The sequence below is a fragment of the Chrysochloris asiatica genome, unplaced genomic scaffold, assembly GCF_000296735.1.
Source record: "Chrysochloris asiatica unplaced genomic scaffold, ChrAsi1.0 scaffold00067, whole genome shotgun sequence".
Lineage (NCBI taxonomy): Eukaryota > Metazoa > Chordata > Mammalia > Afrosoricida > Chrysochloridae > Chrysochloris > Chrysochloris asiatica.
The window spans coordinates 1,240,436-1,261,724 of NW_006408585.1; the positions used below are offsets into that span (position 1 = coordinate 1,240,436).

Consider the following 21,289-nt stretch of genomic DNA (forward strand, 5'->3'; position numbering starts at 1 on the left):
CTATGCCTTGAGATAATGTTTTTGCTGTAACTTCTCATCCCTGTTGTAAATTTAAGAATTGTAAACCATAAGGAATGTGCCCCAAGATAGATTGTACCTTGATGTCATTGATTACTATGAAAGCAATGTTTTCTGTAATGGTATATAAGGGGGTTGTAAGATAGAACAAAGAAAGGAACAGGAGGTGAAGAAGAATGAAGAGAAGGAAGAAGTAGAAGGGATGAAGGGCAAGAAGGGAAGATGGGAAATAGAAGAATGGGTGGAAGAAGAATTAGAGGCAAGAAGTAGAGGTAAGAGTAAGTAGAGGAAAATAGAACGAGACAAGAATGGAGGGAGGGGAAGCTAGTAAAGGGAGCAGAAGAGGGGAGCAGGAGGGGAGCAGGAGAGGAGAGAATGGAAGCAGGAGCAGGGGAGGGGAGAAAGGAAAACAGAAGAAATGAGCAGGAGAGCAGGGGAGTAAAGAATGAGCAGGACAGTAAAGAATGAGAGAAGTAGAGTATTAGAGCAACCATAGAAATAATAATAATAAAGCATGTAATAAGAAGATTTTGAATTTATCATGATCCATGACTCCGCGTAATCCTTACCGCCGTCCACACCCGCCTTCGGAAAAACCCTGAAATAAATATGCCGGGACAGGCTCTCGGCAGTTTTCATAACTGATTCTTACTTGATACACCGTTCTTGCATGGACACAATCTCTTGAAATGCTGGAATTGTTTCCATTGCACCCATATCATTAGGAATGTTCTGGATGCTTTTCATACGCTGAGAAAATAGGGTCAGTAACAGTTGCTGTTTCTCCACATTTTCTTCAAATTGGCATAAACAAGCAAGCAACTCAGAGAGTTCCTCTGTGGTGGCTGCCTCTTTTGTTTTAGAAAGTTCAGGTAGTTCTTCTTGGAGATGATCTAAAATAATTGCTTCTCGTTCAATCTAATTCAATAAACAAAAAGAGAACAAAATTAAGTAAAATAAACTCTTATTATTTTAGGACCTAAAGCAACACCTTGTCCCTATTTTTTATACTGGCTCTCCAAAGGATTCCGAGTGTTGTTTCCTAGTACAATACAACATGTTTTTCTATAGTTGGGAACAGTCCACTATAATCAGAATCCCATAGTTCCCAATTACTGATCACATGAATAAAATGCATTGGTGTTGAACATATCCATAAAGTAATGAAATGTATTTCTTCTTCAAATTTCAGTTGGAGGAAACAATATCTCTCTTGAGATAGCCACAAGGAGTTGGAGCCCTGGCAGTGTAGTGGGTTACAGGTTGGGCTGCTAACCACAAGGTTAGCAGTTCAAACCCACCAGCTGCTCCATGGATAAAAGATGAGGTTTTCTGCTGCCACATATATACACAGGGTTACTATGAGTTGGAACCTCTCAACAGCACACAACCACCACCACCCATAGGGAGTTAGAATGAGCTCCATCAAACTGCCCACACCCTCCACTCCACATTGTTGTTGTTAAGTGCCGTCCAGGTGGTTCTGACTCATAGCAACCTTGTATAGGGTTTCTGAGGAATGGCTTTACTGCCTGAGGAAAATCCCGGCTAAATCGGCCTTGTCCAAGGCAGTAAATTAGCTGCTGCAAAAATGATGCACCTAGGATTCCACCCACAAGATGCTCTGCAGCCACTTGATAAAATTCCTTGAACACAGAATTCTAATAAAATCGGTTATAAAATTTTTCGGTTCACAGTCAGTTATAAAGTACAGTCTAGAAAGGGAGAAGGAATTATAGTTGTAGCAAGCAAACACAGAGAAGGAGTCTAAAAAACCGTGTAGTCTACAGGAATTGTTGTTGTTGTTGTTGTTAAGTGCCATCGAGTCGGTTCCGACCCATAGCGACCCTATACAGGGTTTCCGAGGGTGTAAATCTTTACGGGAGTAGAAAGCCTCATCTTTCTCCCGCGGAGCGGCTGGTAGTTTCGAACCGCTGACCTTAAGGTTCACAGCCCGATTCATAACCACTACGCTACCAGAGCCTACAAGAATAGGAACTAATAATAAAATAACTAGTGGAGCAGATTGTACAAGTAGCAGCCAGCCTTACACATTCAAGCAATCTAGAATGATGACTTTATTCTAACACATTATAATCATCAAAGCTTAAAATGATGTGTCTCAACTACTGAATATGAATAATTATAGTAAGCAGAGTCTCTTACGTATATTCAGAAGAATTTTGAAACGAATATGAAAGAAAATAGATTATTTGTATTTCACATGTACGTGGCCCTAAGATGATTTTATATTATCTTAAATTTTCTTTCTAAATATATATGATACCTAAGTTCGGATCCATGGTTAAATAAACACCTGTGATTGACACATGTACATTGTGGAGGTTTTCTTTGAGACCATCATTTCTGCTATTTTTAGGTTCATACTTAACAATTGTAGTTGATTTCCATAGTTAAAAATTATAGTCAATTTCAATACTAGATGGCCATTATGAATATCAGTGAATTATCCCCTTTAGTTTAATACAGAGCTACTTTTAAGAGGGTTCAATTTACCTGCATATGAAACACTTTAAGGTTTGAATAAGAAGTCATTTGTTTATAAGAATATCTGATACTAAAAAATGGCCATAATTATTAAATGCTTCAAATCATTTTTTGGAGATTACTTTAATAGGACGTGACTTGTATAAACACTTGTGTGATATACATGTGAGGAGTCCTGGTGTGGCTCTGTGGGTTAGTGCATCAGACAGCAAAGCCATTTGAACTGCAAGGTCGGCAGTTCAAGCTCACCAACTGCTTCTTGGAAACCCTAAACAAGGTTGCTATGGGTTGGAACTGACTCGACAGCACTTAACAACAACAATATACATGTGATGTAAACATAGAGTACAGGCTGAAGACTCATTAAAAAATACAAAAACAAAATAAATAGCATTTGGAAACTAAAGATTTGACTGTGAAATATGAAGCACTCACTTCTTCACTGACAAATTTCCATTTCTGCTTTAGTGCTTCACACCACATCTCCCAATCCTTAGCATCTTCCAGCAAATGCAACCATTTCTCCCACAGGGTAGACACAGTTCTGAGCAAACCCATGCCATCATTTTTTGTGCACGTGGGTCTTAAGTGTCTGAGGACCTGCCGTAGTTTCATTAAGTCTTCTTTAGTTGAAAGGAGATTTGATGCCAAAGCCTAAAGAAAGGAAATAAAAGGAACAGGGATGGCATAAAATCTAGTCTTAATTATTCTGAAATGGATAAATGATTTTTAAATCTTGAGGAATTTGTGAGTTAGAATATTCCATAGTGTTACATGATCGATTTAAGTTCTTCTGGAAGTATATCTGTCAAATGTGCCAGATGACATACAATTACAGAATGGCCCATGAATTCCTAGTATGAATTTCTTTTAAAATTTTTCAACACATGTTGAAACACATTTTGTTATCTTATTTAAGTCTCAAATTTTATCAATCTTTATAATCAACCAAGGCAATATTTGGGTTTTGTTGTTGTTGATTTTTTATCTGTTTTATTTTTGATGAACCTTAAACACAGATGATTTAGAATGTCCACAATTCAGATCCTAATGCCACAGATGGTATTTACTAAATTTACTAAAAAATGAAATTGCTTAGTAATAGAGTGTGAAGAGTAAGTAGAATGTAGAATCCAAGATAACAACTAGGTATGTCTGATTCATCAGTAGCCAACAAAGTGAAATGTCATGGAAAGCTTTAAAAAGAGCAAATAATACAGACAATGCATGCTGGTTAAAAAGAGGACTGTCCTGTGAACTCAGTTCATTCAGTCTCTCAGAACTTGATTCATATTGTTCCTTGGCTTTTAGTTTGAGGAATGAAAGATTCCTTTGGGTCATCACAGAGCCATATTCTCCAGTGTCTTCACCTACATATTCTATGTTTCACAAAGAAGTATAGTAGACTTGGGAACACTGTACCTTGCTCTGTTCCAAGCGCTCAAGAGCTTCTTTGTAAGACACTGGTAACTGGGACATGAACTCCCCAAGATCTTTCCCCATTTTGCTTAAGTCAGTGCAAATTTTCAGTTTAAGTTTTCTATAGCATCTGTAATTCTCAAGACACCTAATGAGGCACAGTTAAAAAAAATAAAAGATATTAAGTTTAACTTGGTGTGATAAATGCTACACTTCCCAGAATGAATTGCACATACTTACATAAAAGGAAAATGATGATTCTGGTTTGTTATTCATTTCAACAATTTTTTATTGACTACCTCTTCAAAAAAGGCTATAAATGCAACTTTTACCAGACAAGTAAGCGATTCCTGAAAATACTTAAGTTGTAAGTGACTTGGGAAAAAAAAATTCACTTTAGTAAAATGAAAATTGCATCTTAAACACTGCTGTTTGTTGTTAAAGGAGATAGAGTTGGTTCTGACTCATAGCAACCTTGTACAGAGTTTTCCAAGGAGCAGCTGGTGAGCTTAAACGGCCCACCTTGAGTTTCAACTGACCTGTGCCACACCAGGACTCCAAATGGTGTTACTAGGGTGTAACCTAGTACAATTTTTATATAAAGTCATTTAGTCTTATAAATTATCTTATCTCCTGACCCATGAATTCAACTTCTACAATTTATCTTAAGGAATTACTCCTAAACATAAGGAATTTATTCTGAACATGAAAAAACAAAAAACAAATAATTTTGTACAGTGAAATAACTTTTCTTGTTGTTGTTAAGTACCATAGAGTCCGTTTCGACTTACAGCAACCCTGTATACAGTTTCTGAGGAGCAGCTGGTGAGCTTGAAATGTTGACTTTGTGGTTCCAGTTGGCCTTGCAGTCCAATGCTTTATCTTACAGTGCCACATTAAAATAGGGAAAATAGACACCTTTATGTCTAAAGATGGAGTCCTGGTGTGGCGCTGTGGGTTAATGACCTGGACTGCAAGGTGGGTTTGAACTGCAAGGTTGGTGGTTCAAGCTCACCAGCCGCTCCTTGGAAACCCTATGCAGTGTCGCTATGAGTCAGAACTGACTCTATGGCACTAAACAACAAGAACATGTTTAAAAACAAGTAGGGTTAAACAAATTACAACAATCCATTTCATAGACTATTGCATAGCAATTACAGTTACTTTTATGAAGTATTTGTTACCAAAAAAGAGCTCATGTTACATATTTTTTTAAAAAGCAGTACAATTCATATATAACTTGATGTTTGATACATTTAAAAAAAAACATTATGCATAAAATACAAAATAGCCTAAATTTCTCCTGAAAACAACTCAAAACTACCAAACAAATACATTGTTTGTTAAAAACTATTTTTGTTGTTGTTAACTGCCGTTGAGTTGGTTCCGAATCATAGTGACTCTGTTTAGGATTTCCGAGAAGTAGCTGGTGGGTTTGAACCACCAGCCTTGTGGTTTTCAATTCAGTGCTTATCCTACAGCACCACACCAGGAGTCTAAAAAACTATCATTGCTGAGTCGTTTCCAACTCACAGTGATCCTATATAGGGTTTCCAAGGAGCAGCTGGTGGGTTTGAACTTCCAATCTGTGGTTCACACAGTCCAGTACTGATCCTACAGCGCCATACTAGAAGTCCAATAAACTATTAGAACATACAAATATACTGCCAAAGAATTAAACAATATTCAGAAATCCAAGGTATGTTAAAGTGTTTTGTTGTTGTAAAGTGCTGTTGAGTCAGTGCCAACTCACAGCGACCCTGTATGGGGTTTCCAAGAAGTGGCTGGTAAGCCTGAACCATGACCTTGCAGTTCAAACCGACCTTGTAGTCCAGCGCATTAACATGCAGCACCAATACAGAGACATTAAGTCCTGGGAGCATAACGGCTCTGTAGGATAAGTAGTGGACTGCTAACTACAAGGTCAGTGGTTCAAGCCCACCAGCCACTCAGTGGAAAAAAGATGAGGCTTTCTGTTCCCGTAAAGATTTACAAGCTCGGAAACCCTATACTCAGTAGCTCACTAAGAGTTGGAACCAACTCGATGGCACTTTAACAACATCAACAACAAGCAAAGCCCTAGGGCCAGATTATAATCTTTAGGGTATCTGACAAGTTTCTGTTTCTTTGACCAACTCCTGGACAGTAAAAGAGAATAAAACCTGGTGCCCACCCGGATGGGTACCTCACAAGTATAATTCTTACGAATAATCATAGTTATTTGCAATATTATTATTCTTAAAAATTCACAATTCTCACAAATCAACAAGAAAAAAGATGGATCAAATCAATAAAAATTGGATAAAGGCTATGAGAGTCAATTTATAAGAGAGGAAATACAAATTACAAGTTGATGATGATGATGATATGTGCCGTGGAGTCAGTTCTGACTCATAGCGACCCTGTACAGGGTTTCCAAGGCTGTAAATCTTTACGGGAGCAGAAAGCCTCATCTTTCTCCCGCGGAACAGCTGGTAGTTTCGAACTGCTGACCTTGTGGTTCACAGTCCGATTTGTAAACATCTAAAAAGAGTTCAAACTCCTCAGGAAGAACAGACATTCTAATTAAAACCATGAGATTCTAATTAAAACCATGAGATACTATTTGTTGTCCATCAGCCTGGCAAAACTTTTCCCTCAACACCAAGTTCTGGCAAGGATACCAGATAGCTGGAACACTTATATACTGCTGCTTTAAGTGAAGACTAGTACAATCATATGGCATTAAAATTACACAGTGTGGGTACCCTTTTACCCAGAGACTCTCCTAGGCACATGCCTATGGGTAGCTTTTGCATTTAAAAACATTCTTACTAGCACTGTGAATGCAAAAGCTGGAAACCATCCAAATGTTAAGTAAATGAGTTTTAGTACTGAAAAGAACACAAATAGACCTAAGACTCATAATGATGTGTTTGAATAAATCAAATCCCAGGTGAATATGCACATGCTAACAGGGGGTTTCAAAAAGTTTATGGACAGATGGAATCAAAAGATATGGAAATTGTCTATGGACTGTTTAAAGTCCCTTTTTAAAGCATGGAAACTAACATATTATTTCAGGACACAAGCACATAGTAGAACTATCAGGAAAAGCATGGGCATGATAAACGAAATTTAAGAAAACAGTTATTTTTGAGAGGAGAGGGAAAAGCACACAAAAGCAATCAAAGCGAATGTGTAATCACTGATCCTTTTGATACAAAAATGTTTTCTTTTTATCATTACTCTTTATAAACAGTTACCAGTTGCCACTGAGTTGGTTCCAACTCATGGTGAGTCCATGTTGTTTCAGAATAGAACCATGCCCCACACCACAGGGTTTTCAGTGACTGATCTTGTCAAAGTAGTTTTCCAGGTCTTTCTTTTAATTACCCTCCTAGTGTGGCACTGCAGGATCAGCACTGTACTATGAACCACAAAGTATTCCAAGGATTTCCTGGGAAATCCTATAAAGGGTTGCTAAGAGTTGTAACCAACTTGAAGGCACTTACCAACAACAACAAATCATATGCGTATTTTGTAAATATTCTGTTGTATATGACATATATCACATAGAAAAGAAAACATGAAAGAACTACAATAATAGATTTAGGTTGGCAGTTTAAACCCACTAGCCACTCCATGGGGAGAAGATGAGGCTTTCTGCTTTCATGAAGATTTACAGCCTTTATGAGTCACAATGAGTTAGAACTGACTCAGTGGCAGTGGGTTTGAGTTTTGGTGACCTTTTGAAAGAAGTTTAACAGTAGTTTACTCTCTTTTGATTACTCTTTATACTATACACACTTTTTATAGATATTCTATTGTATGCAGTAAATATTCTATAGAAAAAGAGAAATCTATGAACAAATTTACCATTTTTCTTTATATAGTTATTTCTCCCAAATTTTCTCTAATGAACATATGTTAATTAGAGAGAAACACTTTGCTAGTCTTTACAGAATTGCCTTTAAAGAAAAGACCTTACCTTTCCATTTCAGCCTTCTCCACTTTGGCTGCCTCCCTCATGGCTGAGTCCTTAGAAATTAATTCTTGTAAAGTAATCTGAAGTTGTTGTTTGGCTTCGGGGCTGGCTATCATCCTCAATTTCTCACTGAGGTCCTGGATGCCTGCTACTGTAGATTCAAATTCCTCATGTTTGCAATGAAGCATCTCTAGCAATCTTTCTGGATTATTAAGGTCCACTCTGTGGGACGTAATGAAGGCTTCAAGGGCAGTGACAATCCCTACTGCCCTGGTAACTGCTTCATTATACTGTGTCAAATTTTCATAAGCATCATTCAAGACATTCTGGTGAATAGAAGAATAAATGCTGTGATAAAATTGTACAACTTTTGGGATTTCTGATACTCTTGGACATCATTTTTCTGGTACATCTGTAATATGATTTGATGTCTTATAATACTGTTCTCAAACTGTTAGTAGGGTTACACTAATACTAGGTAACTTTCTGCTTGAATAAAGAAAAACCTTTCAGAGATTTGCTAAGAAATCTAATCTGAATGCAAAAATACACCTCTTGAATCATGTCTAATGATGTATATTCCTGCTCTGAAACTCTTGTCCTAAACTATGAATTAAATGTAACAATGGAATACATTTAATATATATAAACCACAACAAACATTTATGAAAAATTGAACAGATAACAAACCAGACCTTTGTGTCTTTAAATCAATGGCTCTGCCACTAAATGTCATTTTGCAGACATTATTTAATGTCTCCAGACCTTAAGTCTCCTCACTGAAATACTAACAAATGTCTTTTGAAGTCCCTTCCAGTCCAGCTCTAACCATATTTTGGGGATTTATATATATTGTTTCTTGAAACTGTATTAAAACTAAACAGAGACATATTTCATTTATCCAACATTTGCTAAACAATGTACTCAGGTTCATAATAGGACTTAACATTTCTGTGACATTTTATACCTATCAAAATATTTCAATGATGTTGTTGTTAAGTACCATCGAGTTGGTTCTGACTCATAGCGATCCTGTATAGGGTTTCCCAGGAGCAGCTGGTGGGTTTGAACTACTGTGGTTCGAAGTCCAGTGCTGATCCTACAGCACCTAGTAACACTGTGAACTAAAGAAGGGAGTTAATTTCTCCACTGGATAGATTTAATGTGGCAATTCTGAAAACACTGTGTGAGGTGCTGTGTTAACCATAGCAAGGTCTCTAAGGATGTCTGCATTGTGGACCCTCTCATCAGTGGGAATGGAGAAAGTATGTTGGTGTCGTTCTACAATAGCAGTCCATACACTTTTCCCATAAAAGGTTAAGAGTAGCTATTGTAGGCTTTGTAGGCTATCTGTCTTTATCACAACTATTCAACTCTGCTACTGTAGCATGAAAGTGAATGTGAGTGGAATGTTCCAATAAAACTTTATTTACAAATCAGGCACTGTGGCAGGATTTGGTCAGGGGGCCTTAACTTGAAGACAGCACTTAACAACAACTGTAGGATCAGATTCCTGGTGTGGCTCTCTAGGGCAAGTACTTGACTGCTAACAACAAAGTGGGTAGTTCAAACCCACCAGCCACTTCTTGGAAACCTTACATAGGGTGGCTATGAGCCAGAACGCACTTGACAACAATAATTCTAGAATCAGACAGATCTCAATTTCAATCCAGGTCTGTTACCAGTCAAAGACCCTGAAACATGTTTAATCTATCTGAACTTCAACTTCATTATTTTAAAACAGGTACTCACAAAACAACAACAACAACAACAACAAAAACAAGTACTCACCTCAAACTTGCTGTGAAAATTAAAGTACATAGCACTGTGCCTAGCACATTTTCAGTACTAAATAAGTGTTAGTTATGATTTGTGTGTTTCTTCTACACCATACTTCTGCCAGTATAAAACTCAAAGCTTTGCTCTGAGTTCAACAGGGGATACGAGGGGAACAGAAACAAAGGTATCAAACCTATTCATTTCCATATAAGGTACTAGGATTTAGATAGATACAAAGTCCTAGTATGGCAAGGCAGGATAAGCACTGGACTCCTAACCACAAGCTCAGTGGTTCAAACCCACCAGCTGCACCTAGGATACCCTATAAGGGTCACTATAAATCAGAATTGACTCGATGGCACTCAACAACAACAACATTTAGATGCAGAATGAATCAGGATTATTTTCTAACTTGAATGTAATTACAAAATACATCTTTAGGAGGTAATGGAAGAATGAATGAAAGCAAATTACTATCCAAATTGGTCCACTGCGGTATTTTGAAAATTGCTACTTTCACTCAAGGGGCCCTGTTGGTGCTGTAGATTAAGTGCTGGACTGCTAACTATAAGGCGGCAGCTGAAACCCACCAGCCACTCTGTGGGAGAAAGATGAAAGCTTACTGTTCCCCGCATATTAGCAGCCTCAGACACCCTATACGGGGCCACTATGAGTTGAAATTTACTTGATGGCACTGAGTTTATTTTTTATTCTCACTTAATCCATGAATTTTCCAGTAATTTCTTTTGAAGTGTGACTATTAGAGTAGAACATAAAACTAAAAGCAATTGCATTAACTTAAAAAAAAAAATAAAAAAATCTTACTGTGCGCGAAACAAGGCTTGTGGTAAGCTCCACTTGAAGATCTTCAAAATCATTTAATTTTGTCGCCAAATCACAAACTTCTGAAGCGCTTTCTTTTTCCCTCTGTTTATCAATGACAGTCACAGTTTCAATGCTAAAAACTTCAGCCTGAATTTGTTCTTGAAATGCTTCACAATTATCCTTTTCATTTTGAATATGTTTAATTTTCAAATTGCTAAGAAAAGGCTGCTGTAACTGAGATTTGATCTGATTAAAAACCTGTAAGGAACTTTCTAGCTTATTCTGAAAACTCTTTTCATCTATTTCTTTTGGTTGCAATTCTAGTACCATGTTTTGGAGAACTTTGTGTAACTTGTCATTTTCTTCTGCTAACAGGTTTATTTGCAGTATTTCTTTCTCTTTGAATGATTCATCAAAGGTCTGATTTTCACTTAATTTCTTTATTGTCTCATGATATAAGGACTTGGCTTTCTCAATTTTCTGATTCAAAATTTGGACCCTGACCAGACTGCTTTCTGGTGAAGCACTGAAAAGTTTTAGAACTGCTTCTGCCTCATTTTTAAGTTTTGAATCCAGAGCCCGCATTTTACTAAGAGACATTTGATATTTGCCCTGCTCTGCTTCAAGTAAGCACAACTGCTTAATTCTTTCTTCCAGTTCCTTTTTTTTTTCAGATACCTGGTTTTGTAGTTGGTCAAGTTGAGAAAAATCCCAGTTGAGTCTTAGAAAATCAAACATTTCTTTGAGTTTTAATACTTGCATGATACTGGACTGAACAACAGCAAGTTGGTCTTTAAGATGATAGAACTCCTCTTTAACATCTTGATTTATTTCTTGATTAAGGAGTAGTTCATTGTGCTGTATACTGTCAACCTCTTTCTGAAGCCCTGATGTTTTTTCCTGAAGTTCTCTGTAAAAATGTATCTTGTATTCTACTTCATCGCTTTTATTCTGAATAAATCTTTGTGTTCTATTGATTCTAGTGTTAAGATTTTTCAACTGATCAGCCAGAAATAATCTTTCAAATACATTCAGATCCTTAGAGAAATCTTCTAGTTCCTGAAGATATGTTGAGATGACACTTTCAATTTCTTGCAATTCTTCCTGAGAGGTCTTCAAAGTGGCATGCTGATGTTCTAGCTCTACTTCTGTGGGAGTGGTTTCCACCTTAGGAATTAGCAATACTTCATTTCCTTGAAGCAAAAGTTGAACCTTCTCTATTTCTGCAAAAAATTTTCTCCTTTCTTCCAGTTTAAATTCTAGTTGCTGTGACCTTTGCACAGATTCTAAAACTAGCATTTGGTATTGATTCTGCAAATCCTGTAGGAGGTTATTTAAATCATTAGTTTCATGTGTAGAAAGGTGAGGAATATTATCTTTGATTTCTTCACCCAAAGACTCTACCACTTGCTGCTTTTCCAGAATGCCATCTTGAGTCATCTTGCATTTTGTGATCTGTGCAAGAATGTCATCCGGAAGAAGGGAAATTGAATGAATGTGTTCAGCCAACAGATTCTTGACCCATAAAATTATCTCTTTCATCTTGTTCCTTACTTCACACTTCTTGAACTGATTTTCCACCTCTACGTTTAATGGCTCCAATGCTTCCAGTTGCTTCTGCAAATTATTGATGGCATCTTCTAAAGTCTTCTTTTCTTTTTCTCCCCAGATCCTTTTCATCTGAAGGTCAGCTCTTCCCTTTAAAGCAGAAAATCTATGCTTGATAGCCTCAAGTTCAGTGGTCCAGGTAGCCACACTTTGGTTCCCTTCCTGTTGTTCTGGGGAGTTCAGTCTTAACTGCAGACATTGCTGCAGTTGCTGTAAAGAAAGTTCAATGTCCTGGATCATCTTCATAAGGAAGTTAAATTCGTCATATTCCACTACTTGTCGAGAATGCTTCTTCTGAATCATCTGTTCCACTTGTTCCCAACCATACTCAAGTTGCTTAATCTGGCTTTCTAGTAACTTCTTATCCATGTCAGTCAGATGGTGTGATATGTTCCCCCATTTGATTTTCACCTTGCTTAAAGAATCTTTTCCTTTTTCTATTGATGCCAGGATTATTTTTATTTTATCCAGATAGGTTGCAATGTCTAGTGTTCCCCTAGAAAGAGAGTATAAAGGTGTTTGTTAATACTTATGACATACACATTAACCTGTGACTAGATATCATTCATTCTAAGACCCTGCTTTGAACTCATAGAAAAGATCAGACTGTCTAGAAGACTATTCTGTCCTTAAAATGAAAAACAGAATCTTGTTTTGCATGGTTTTCAATTAGTATGTGCCAATGTAGGAAATTCACATTTGCAAAATGAGTATCATAAAAATACGCAACCATAAAATGTGGAATAAAACTCAAAATTATAAAAAAGACTGGGCTTACTGGTCATAAAGAGACAGGAGGAACCTCAGACTATGGCCCCTGAAGCCCAATTTTCAGTCAAACAGTACATAGGTATATAAGGGAGACAACAACACTATTAAGGTATGCATACCTTAAAATGGTCAATCATTCAAGATCAAGATCTACCTAAGGACAAAGTTGAGAAGGGATGGGAAGGAGGACGGAATGGAAATAGGAACCACAGGGAGGAAGTGGGAGAACTGCTGTTAAATGGAAGGGATTGCAACCATTGAGATGAAACAAAGTACATGATATACCGAATGTAAAACGAATGATCTGCTCTGTAAACCATCACTTAATTCACAATAAAAAATTAAAAAAAAATACATAATCACAAGAAACAAATCAAGATTGAAGGGAACAATGTATGAAACATACCCTATAAACTATTAAGTACTTATACATAGTTAGTGTAGGACTAAGAAAAATTACTATAACATCCAGTGTCTTCACTATCAAGTCTTTCCAAAACTGATATAGATATTGGCTAAAACATTTATATTCATTAGGCTACTCTTTTGAATATAAAATTGCTTTCTCAAGGGATGTCACTGAAAGTAAGTCCTATTTAGGCATAAATATAAAATGAACACTTTAAATAATGGGACATTTTAAAACACTAACATTATATTTATAATCATCAATCATTTTCAAAGCTAAAAGGAGTACATATATTTTTAAAGAAATCATTACCCACCTATATTTAATATATGTATCATACTATTTAAAACAATTATGTGAATACTAAACAACTGCATATTGTTTCCATCCCTTTCTGTATATAATAAATTTTTGACAAAAAGAACACTGAACTCCATTTGACTTACACCCATTTCACAGGAACTTACAGTTTGAATTAATAGTTTAATAAATTAATTTATATTACGTGGCTTCAAAAAGTTCATGGAAACATTCCATTATCTTTTAACAATATTTCCCCACAAATGTTTTAAAGCCCACTTGCTAAATATACTTAGTAATATAATTTGGGGAGGCATGAAACCAACAGTTTCCTTAAATGGTTTCCATATGTAATATAAAATATAAATCCTAACATCTTAACATGCCAGTTTAAACTCTGGGTCTGATCAAGGTAGTGCTTGCAGGCTGTGCTTGAATAAAAAGAATCCAAATCCTATATTCTCAGACTTACAGTTTTAGACTTTCTTTTTCTGTCAACAAGGCTTTCAATGAAGATTCATTTGCAACAAGGTGATCCTGAAAATCTTTAAGGAGACAATATTGGCTTTCTTTATTTTTCTTTAAGATAATGAGTGCCTCAAGCAGACGGTCCAACTCAGGCACTGAATGTCCTGGATGGTGGGGAACCAAGGCAGTTGCTTCTGTTTGATTGAAATATTCCATTTGTTCCAGTGGCTTGATGGCTGCTTTCTTTGCTTCCAACTCAGTATATAATTCCTAAAAAGAAGTCAAGATAGTAAATATGAATTCACTCATCCATTCATAAATATATTCATTTTCCTTCAGTTCTTCCTTTCTTCTGATAACACATTCTATCCCAAGCTATTTTAACAACTTCCTAATTTGCATACAGAGAAACTAAGATCCTGACATTAAGTGGTTTGTCCATTAGAATCATGTTAAAATGTAGGTTTAAACTCATTCAATCTCACAAAGATTTACAGCCTTGGAAAACCTACATAAGGTTATTGTGAGTTGGAACCAACTTGAAGGCACACCACCATCACTGTAATTAAAATATTTTGCAATATCTAAAGAAAATTTTAGGAGTCCTGATGTGGCACTGTAGAACAAGCACTGGACTGCTAACCACAAGGTTGGTGGTTCAAACCTACCAGCCACTCCTTGGAAACCCAATGGGTCAATGAGTCAGAATTGACTCAACAACACCAAAGAAAATTTATTTTATTTTTATTATTACCATAAATTACTCCTCTTTCACATGTTAGATATATGTTTACTGTCATAAACTTAGTTAAAATTGTAAGGGTCATTTTATGCTCATTTTTAAACACAAGGTAAAATATTAGATTTTTAGACTACAGAGCTATAAATAAAATATATAAACATGTAAATACAGCTGTAAACAAAGAAGGAAGACTTCATAATGTTGATAATTAGGGGAGAAATAAGGATTTATCAAAATCAAAATGTCTAAGAAAAGCAGTGATGGCAAGTCAGAATCTTTCCATTTCGTCACTGAGTAAGTTTTTAGAAACTCTGTGGAAGAGAAAGAAGACTAATGTTCATTAAACTCTTCTACTTCTTAAATGGAAAGATTTATTCAACTTACTGATTAGTACATAATTATATAGTTACCAAATTGATCATCAGGCAAAGGTTAAGTAAGACTTTTCACTCTGTGCAAGCAAGTTTTTAGTAATTAAACTATATTGTATTGCACTGGATAAGTAATGCAATCATGTTGTCAGTGTTTTTCTTGTTTCCATACCTCTATCTGTTTTAATTGTTCATTTCTTAACATAATATCTAATTCTAAAGGTTGATTTTGCAGCTCATTGACTTTCTGCACATCTTCAGTATTTTTCATGCTTTCTTGAACATGGAGAGAAAGTTGTTTTGACAAACCCATTTCCACAGCTGAATTCTGAAAACATAAAAAAAAAAAAAAAAGAAGATTAATTGCTGAAACTTACCTTCCAAATAAATAAATCTTATTTTTCTTGATGAAAAGGCTTTTAAAAAGTATATTTGGCTAGTACCAAAGATGCTTTTTCATACAATATTTAATGCCTATTGGCACCCCCAAAGAATGTTTTCTTTTTATCTAAACAATAAAGTACAGGATCTAACATTGCTTAATTATACACTGAGGCATATTGTTTTTAAAGAAAGGAAACATAGAAACATGAAAAAGAGAAAGCATCTCCATTTATTCTTAGTATTCATCATGATTGAGAGGGCAGAGTAAATAATAGGCATTCGATGTTACCCATCTGAAATAATGGTCAATCAAGGAAACACCAAGTCTTCCTGATATTAAGATGAAATTGTGCCTTAAACCAATTCTCAGGAAGGATTCAAATATGTGTAAGGCATTAATGGGTTATATATGAGTAACCTGATCTTTTGTGAAAACTATAGGAACTTGAAGTCCCCTATAATGTTCACAGAGACAGGGCACCTGCATTCATCGATTCATTACATCAACAAGCATCTTCTGAACATTGACATGTATCAGGTACCATGTCAGTGATTTAAACAGATTTCTAATTATTTTGCTCAAGTATGAATTTCCATTTTTAGATAAATGTGTAAATGAAAAACCATATACTTTCAAGTAGGTAAATCATTACAGGAACCAAGTCTATAAATAAAATGTGTCACCTCCCCAAATGGTAAGAATTGGTCTTCCAGGTAATGCCTAGATAGTACAGTAAGATGTAAGCAGTAGTGGAAACTATGTGAGGGACATGCCGAACTTTCTATACCATGTCAGAAACTTTCTAGTAAATCTAAAACTATTCTATAATTCAAAGCTTATTTACATTTAAAAAACAAAAACAAATAAAACCCTGTGAGGAGCTTCACCAATTCTAATTGGTAAGAAACTCCAGTTGGCTACTTTTCCTAGTTTTGAAGTACTCAATTGGCACTTTGAGCCAGTCATTTCTTCAAAAAGGTTGCATATGATTGAAATGATCAGATACTACAGATTTTCTCTAGTCCAACTATTTATTTATGTGAACTACGGCTCAAATCTACATAGAGGGTTGCATCTCTAAGGAAAGATGCAGGAAGGATGTGAGAGGAAAGGAAATCTGGTACCACACTACTAACACCATTGGCCAGCGGGTAATTTTAGCCTAAGAGACACAGTTGACTGAGGTGGGTAACCACCTCCTTCCCAAGTGATTTTTCAGAAAGTGAGCCTCTCAGAGTCCCCCATAAATCCACTCATGAACAAGAAAGCCTGCACTGAGGGCCCAGATCCTAGACTCTAGGGAAGGCTTTATTTAGTATTAATCATTTACTCAGAGAATCAGGAGTCCTTGGTCTGTCTGACCTAGGAAGACACTAGTTAATATTTGCAGTGACTGCCTTAAGGTTCTGAGGGAATAGCCTTAAATACCTGAAACCACTCAAACTCCACTTATTTACCAACCCCAAAAGTCATGTTTCTCCTTTGGTAGAAACCCAACAGAATCTCTCACACAAACATTTCAAATTTCAAAGTCTAACATTCTGTTGCCCATGCCAAAGAAGTCAGAACATTTAAGACTCAATGACTTGACTGGTTCCTAGGAAGAATTTTTAATAACCAGTTATATTTTGCTCATCACCCTTTACTATATTTGTGATTCCAAAAAACACATTTGTAACATTTTAAACTATGGAATATTTCAAATATTATAAAAGAGCAAAACATAATGGAGGCTTATTATAACACAGAGTTAAGAGAAATATCTTCTATATCAAGAAAACAAGATACAGAAAACTCGAATCCACAACACTTTTCATCTCTTTGTCACTAGACCTAATCATTATTTGGAAGGCAACATACTCAGGATTTTTTGTTATACAATGTTGTGCTGCGGGTCAATGCGCTGGACTGCAGGGTTAATTTGAACTGCAAAGTCAGTGGTTCAAGCTCACCAACCGCTTCTTGGAAACCCTAGACAGGGCTGATATGAGTCAGAACCAACTCGAGGGCACTTTAACAACATATATTAAGTTTCATATAATATAGCCAATGTTTTCAATTCCTAGAAAAATTGGAATCATGTATTGATCATGTGTGCGAAGATGTGCACACAGCAATAGTTGTGAGGATGACGTAGGACCAAGCAGAGTTTAAGTGTTGTCCTTAAAGTTGGAAGAGATCTGACAACACCTAACAACACCCACATGTATCATTTTATAACTGCTTCCCCCCCCTTAGCACTGTGCTTCGTGATTTATCCATGTTGACAAATCTAAATCTAATGCAATTATCAGTTTGATGGCACCTAATGCGTAATTTTCAGTCTTGTTTTGGCACTGTACAATAAGCACTGGACTGCAAGGTCAGTTTGAACTGCCAGGTCAGCAGTACAAATCCACCAGGTGCTCCTTGGAAACCCTATACAGGGTCACTATGAGTTGGCAACAACTCAAAGGCATTAAGCAACAATGTCATTTTAGTTCTGTATACTGTTCACCGGATGAAATATAACTTAACCCTCCATTTGACAACTGTGGACAATGACTCATCCCAGTGGTTTCTACTATAGATACTGCTGCCATCAACCTCCTTGGATAGGTCTTCTTGCATACATGTGTACATTTCTTTATGATATTTGCCTAGAATCTAAATTACTGGTCACAGAATGTGCTTTTGATTCTTAATGCATGGTTATATTGATTTGGTCTCCAAATCAGTCATGTTCCCACCAACATGGTAAAAGTTATCTTCTCTGACATTTGGTAATAAACTTTGATTTCTGCCAATATAATGGTGTGAAAATCTTTCTACCATTATGATCTCATAAGTAAATATAGGTAAGGTTGAGTTTCTCTTTTTATGCTTCTTGGCTATCTAAGTCTCTCTTCTGTGAATTGCGTTTTGTGTATGGCTTCACATGATCCAAGTTTTAATCTATCAATATAAATATTTGCTTCATTTTTTTTCTTTCACTTTACTTTTTTCCAACTTTTTATTGTGAATTTAGTAAAGGTTTACAGAGCAAGATCATCAGTTTTACATTAAACAAATATCATTACATGGTTGTAATTGCCTCCATGTGCCAACAGTTAGCAGTATTTACCTCTGTTCACTTTAACTATTGCTTTCCTCCATGTCTCCTGTTATCTGCATCTTTCTTCTGCTAACCTGTCTTGTATATTGTCTGCCCTTTCCACCCATGCTAACATGTGTCCTGGTGTGGCATTGCAGGTTAATATGCTGGACTGCAAGGTAGGCTTGAACCATAAGATTAGCGCTTCATGCCCACCAGCTGCTCCTAGGAAACTTTAGTTGAAACCAACTCAATGGTACTTAACAACACCCATTAATAATCTCTCCCTCTCCTGTAACCATCACAGATTGTTTCTTTATCAAGAAAACCTTTTTTTCTTAACTTTTTACAACATTGGTTTCATACAGTATTTGTCCTTTTGTGATTGACTAATTTCACTCGGCATAATGTCCTCAAGGTTCAACCAGGTTGTGAGGTATTTCACAGATTCATCATTATTCAGCGTTTTGCAGTATTACATTGTGTGTATGTACCAAAGTTTGTTTAGCCATTCTTCTGTTGATGAGCATTTAGGCTGTCTCCATCTTTTTGATGTCTCTTGTGGGCAGCATATGGAAGGATCCTGTTTTCTTAACCATTCTGCTCTCTATGTCGTTCTTTATTTTCTCTCCCCTCCCTCCATTTTGCAACTTAGCACACTCATGAGAGCTTGTGAGCCAGCTACTTCATGTCTTTGTAGCCTCCTTCCCCACTTTTGACAGCCAATGTCTGCATTTCTAGTCCCTATCAAGCCAGTACACTGAGGAAACTCTCACTGCTAAATGCTAGTTTAGCTATCAATGCCTAGGTTAACAGTCATTCTCCATTTCCACCACTGCCATCAGTTGATTCGGATTCATTTCCATCCTTTAAGGTGAGAGCACAACTACTCCCTGAGGTTTCTCAACAGGAGGCAACAGTTTCAGTTTTCTTCTGAGGAGTGCTGGTGGGTTTGAACTACCGACCTTGCACATTCAGCAGTCCAACACCTAACCCACACACAGCAGCTTTATTTCCCCCAAAATCTATGAAGATGTCTTTTAGTTTTCAGTGCTGAGTACACTGTTCTCAATCAACATCATTGTTCTATTAGTCTTTTCCTCCAATTGACTTTGGCATTTTTATGATTTAATATACTTAGTGAAAGTTTTTATTTTTATTTATCCTGCTCAAGGTTCTCTGTATTTATTGAAACTGAGGATTTCTATTTTTCTTCAATTTTGAAAAATTCCCAGACTTTCTTCTATTGTATCTATCCTTCTCCTAGAATTGCTATCAGAATAAGGTTAGACAATCTCAGTATAGATCTTCCAACCCATAGCAACCCTGTATAGGGTTTCCAAGGAGCAGCTGGTGAGCTTGAACCACCAATCTTGCAGTTCAAACAACTTTGCAGTCTGATGCATTAGCCCACAGCGCCACACCAGGACTCCAATATAGATCTTAGGTCTCTTGGAGTCTCTTTCCTATTTTCCATCTCTTTATAATTCAAGGTTGCATTCTGGGTAATTCTCTCATCATAGTTTCTTGTTTTCAAGCTGTGTCAAATGTGTTCAAAAAGTCCATGGAGATTTTAATTATAACATGACCAGTTGTTTTATTTACTGAAGTTCCATTTGGTTCTTTTATTCCTCTGTCCTTTTTCTCAAAATATTATATATTTACCTTAATTTTAATTCCTTCTTTTATATCACTAATCATATAAGATACATTACATCTTATTATTTCAAGATTGTTGGAATTAATTTCTTAATTCCTCTCGCTGTGATCAGGAATCTTCCTCATGGTCGAGTGTTCTTTTGAGATTTTTATGATTTCTAGAGCATTTCTCTTTTTAAAAAAACCTACTTACTGCACACTAAGATAAAGTGTAATTTTTAGACAGTGTAATAAGTGTACATTAGCCTATGAGTACAAATGGAATTTCAAAGTTACTAAGGAGCTCTGGTTACGAATTGGGCTGCTAACCCCAGGGTCAGCAGTTCGAAACTACCAGCTGTTCCGTGGGAGAAAGATGAAGCTTTCTGCTCCCGTAAAGATTTACAGCCTCAGAAACCCTGTACAGACAGGGTCGCTATGAGTCAGAACCGACTCCACAGCACATAACAACAACAACAATAAAGTTTAAAAAGGTAAAGCACAACTCACTCAAAAACCTGGTTGTGATACATTGCCAAATAGGTTGACTTTTTTAAAATGTTACTTTTCCCAACTACATGTCTTTCCTTAGATTTTGTTTAGTTGTTTGGCAAAGAATAAGAGGTGGGAGGAAGAACATCATCAAATCCCCTTAAGGGCAAGACCACAACTTAATTATCTTTATGACCCTAATCCCCACAGCTTTAAATAGCTGAACATTTTCTGTGGCTTATCAAACATGTTGTTAAATACGTTGAATCAGTGCTAACTCATTCCAACCCAGTATAGGGTTTCCAAGATGTAGCTGGTGAGCTTGAGCCACCTTAGCCTACAGCACCACACCATATAACCCAGTAATTCCACTCCTACATGTCTTTCCTTAGATTTTGTTTGCCAAAGAAGTGGGAGGAAGAATATCATCAAATCCCCTTATGGGCTCAAGACTGTGACTTAATTATGTTTATGATCTTAAATCCCAAAGTAAACAGCTTTAAATAGCTGGACATT

General features: G+C 36.4%; 1 protein-coding gene across 1 annotated transcript in view; it reads right to left on the minus strand.

Moving 5' to 3' along the window:
- Positions 1-21,289, minus strand: part of SYNE2 (spectrin repeat containing, nuclear envelope 2) — a 366,194-nt gene that overhangs the window by 187,294 nt on the left and 157,611 nt on the right. The window contains exons 45-51 of the mRNA XM_006864568.1: positions 15,358-15,513; positions 14,077-14,342; positions 10,517-12,620; positions 7,916-8,238; positions 3,949-4,093; positions 2,962-3,180; positions 671-936 (exon numbers count right to left, since the gene is read on the minus strand). Coding sequence (XP_006864630.1) covers positions 671-936; positions 2,962-3,180; positions 3,949-4,093; positions 7,916-8,238; positions 10,517-12,620; positions 14,077-14,342; positions 15,358-15,513 — 3,479 coding nt within the window. The remainder of the gene's footprint in view (positions 1-670; positions 937-2,961; positions 3,181-3,948; positions 4,094-7,915; positions 8,239-10,516; positions 12,621-14,076; positions 14,343-15,357; positions 15,514-21,289) is intronic.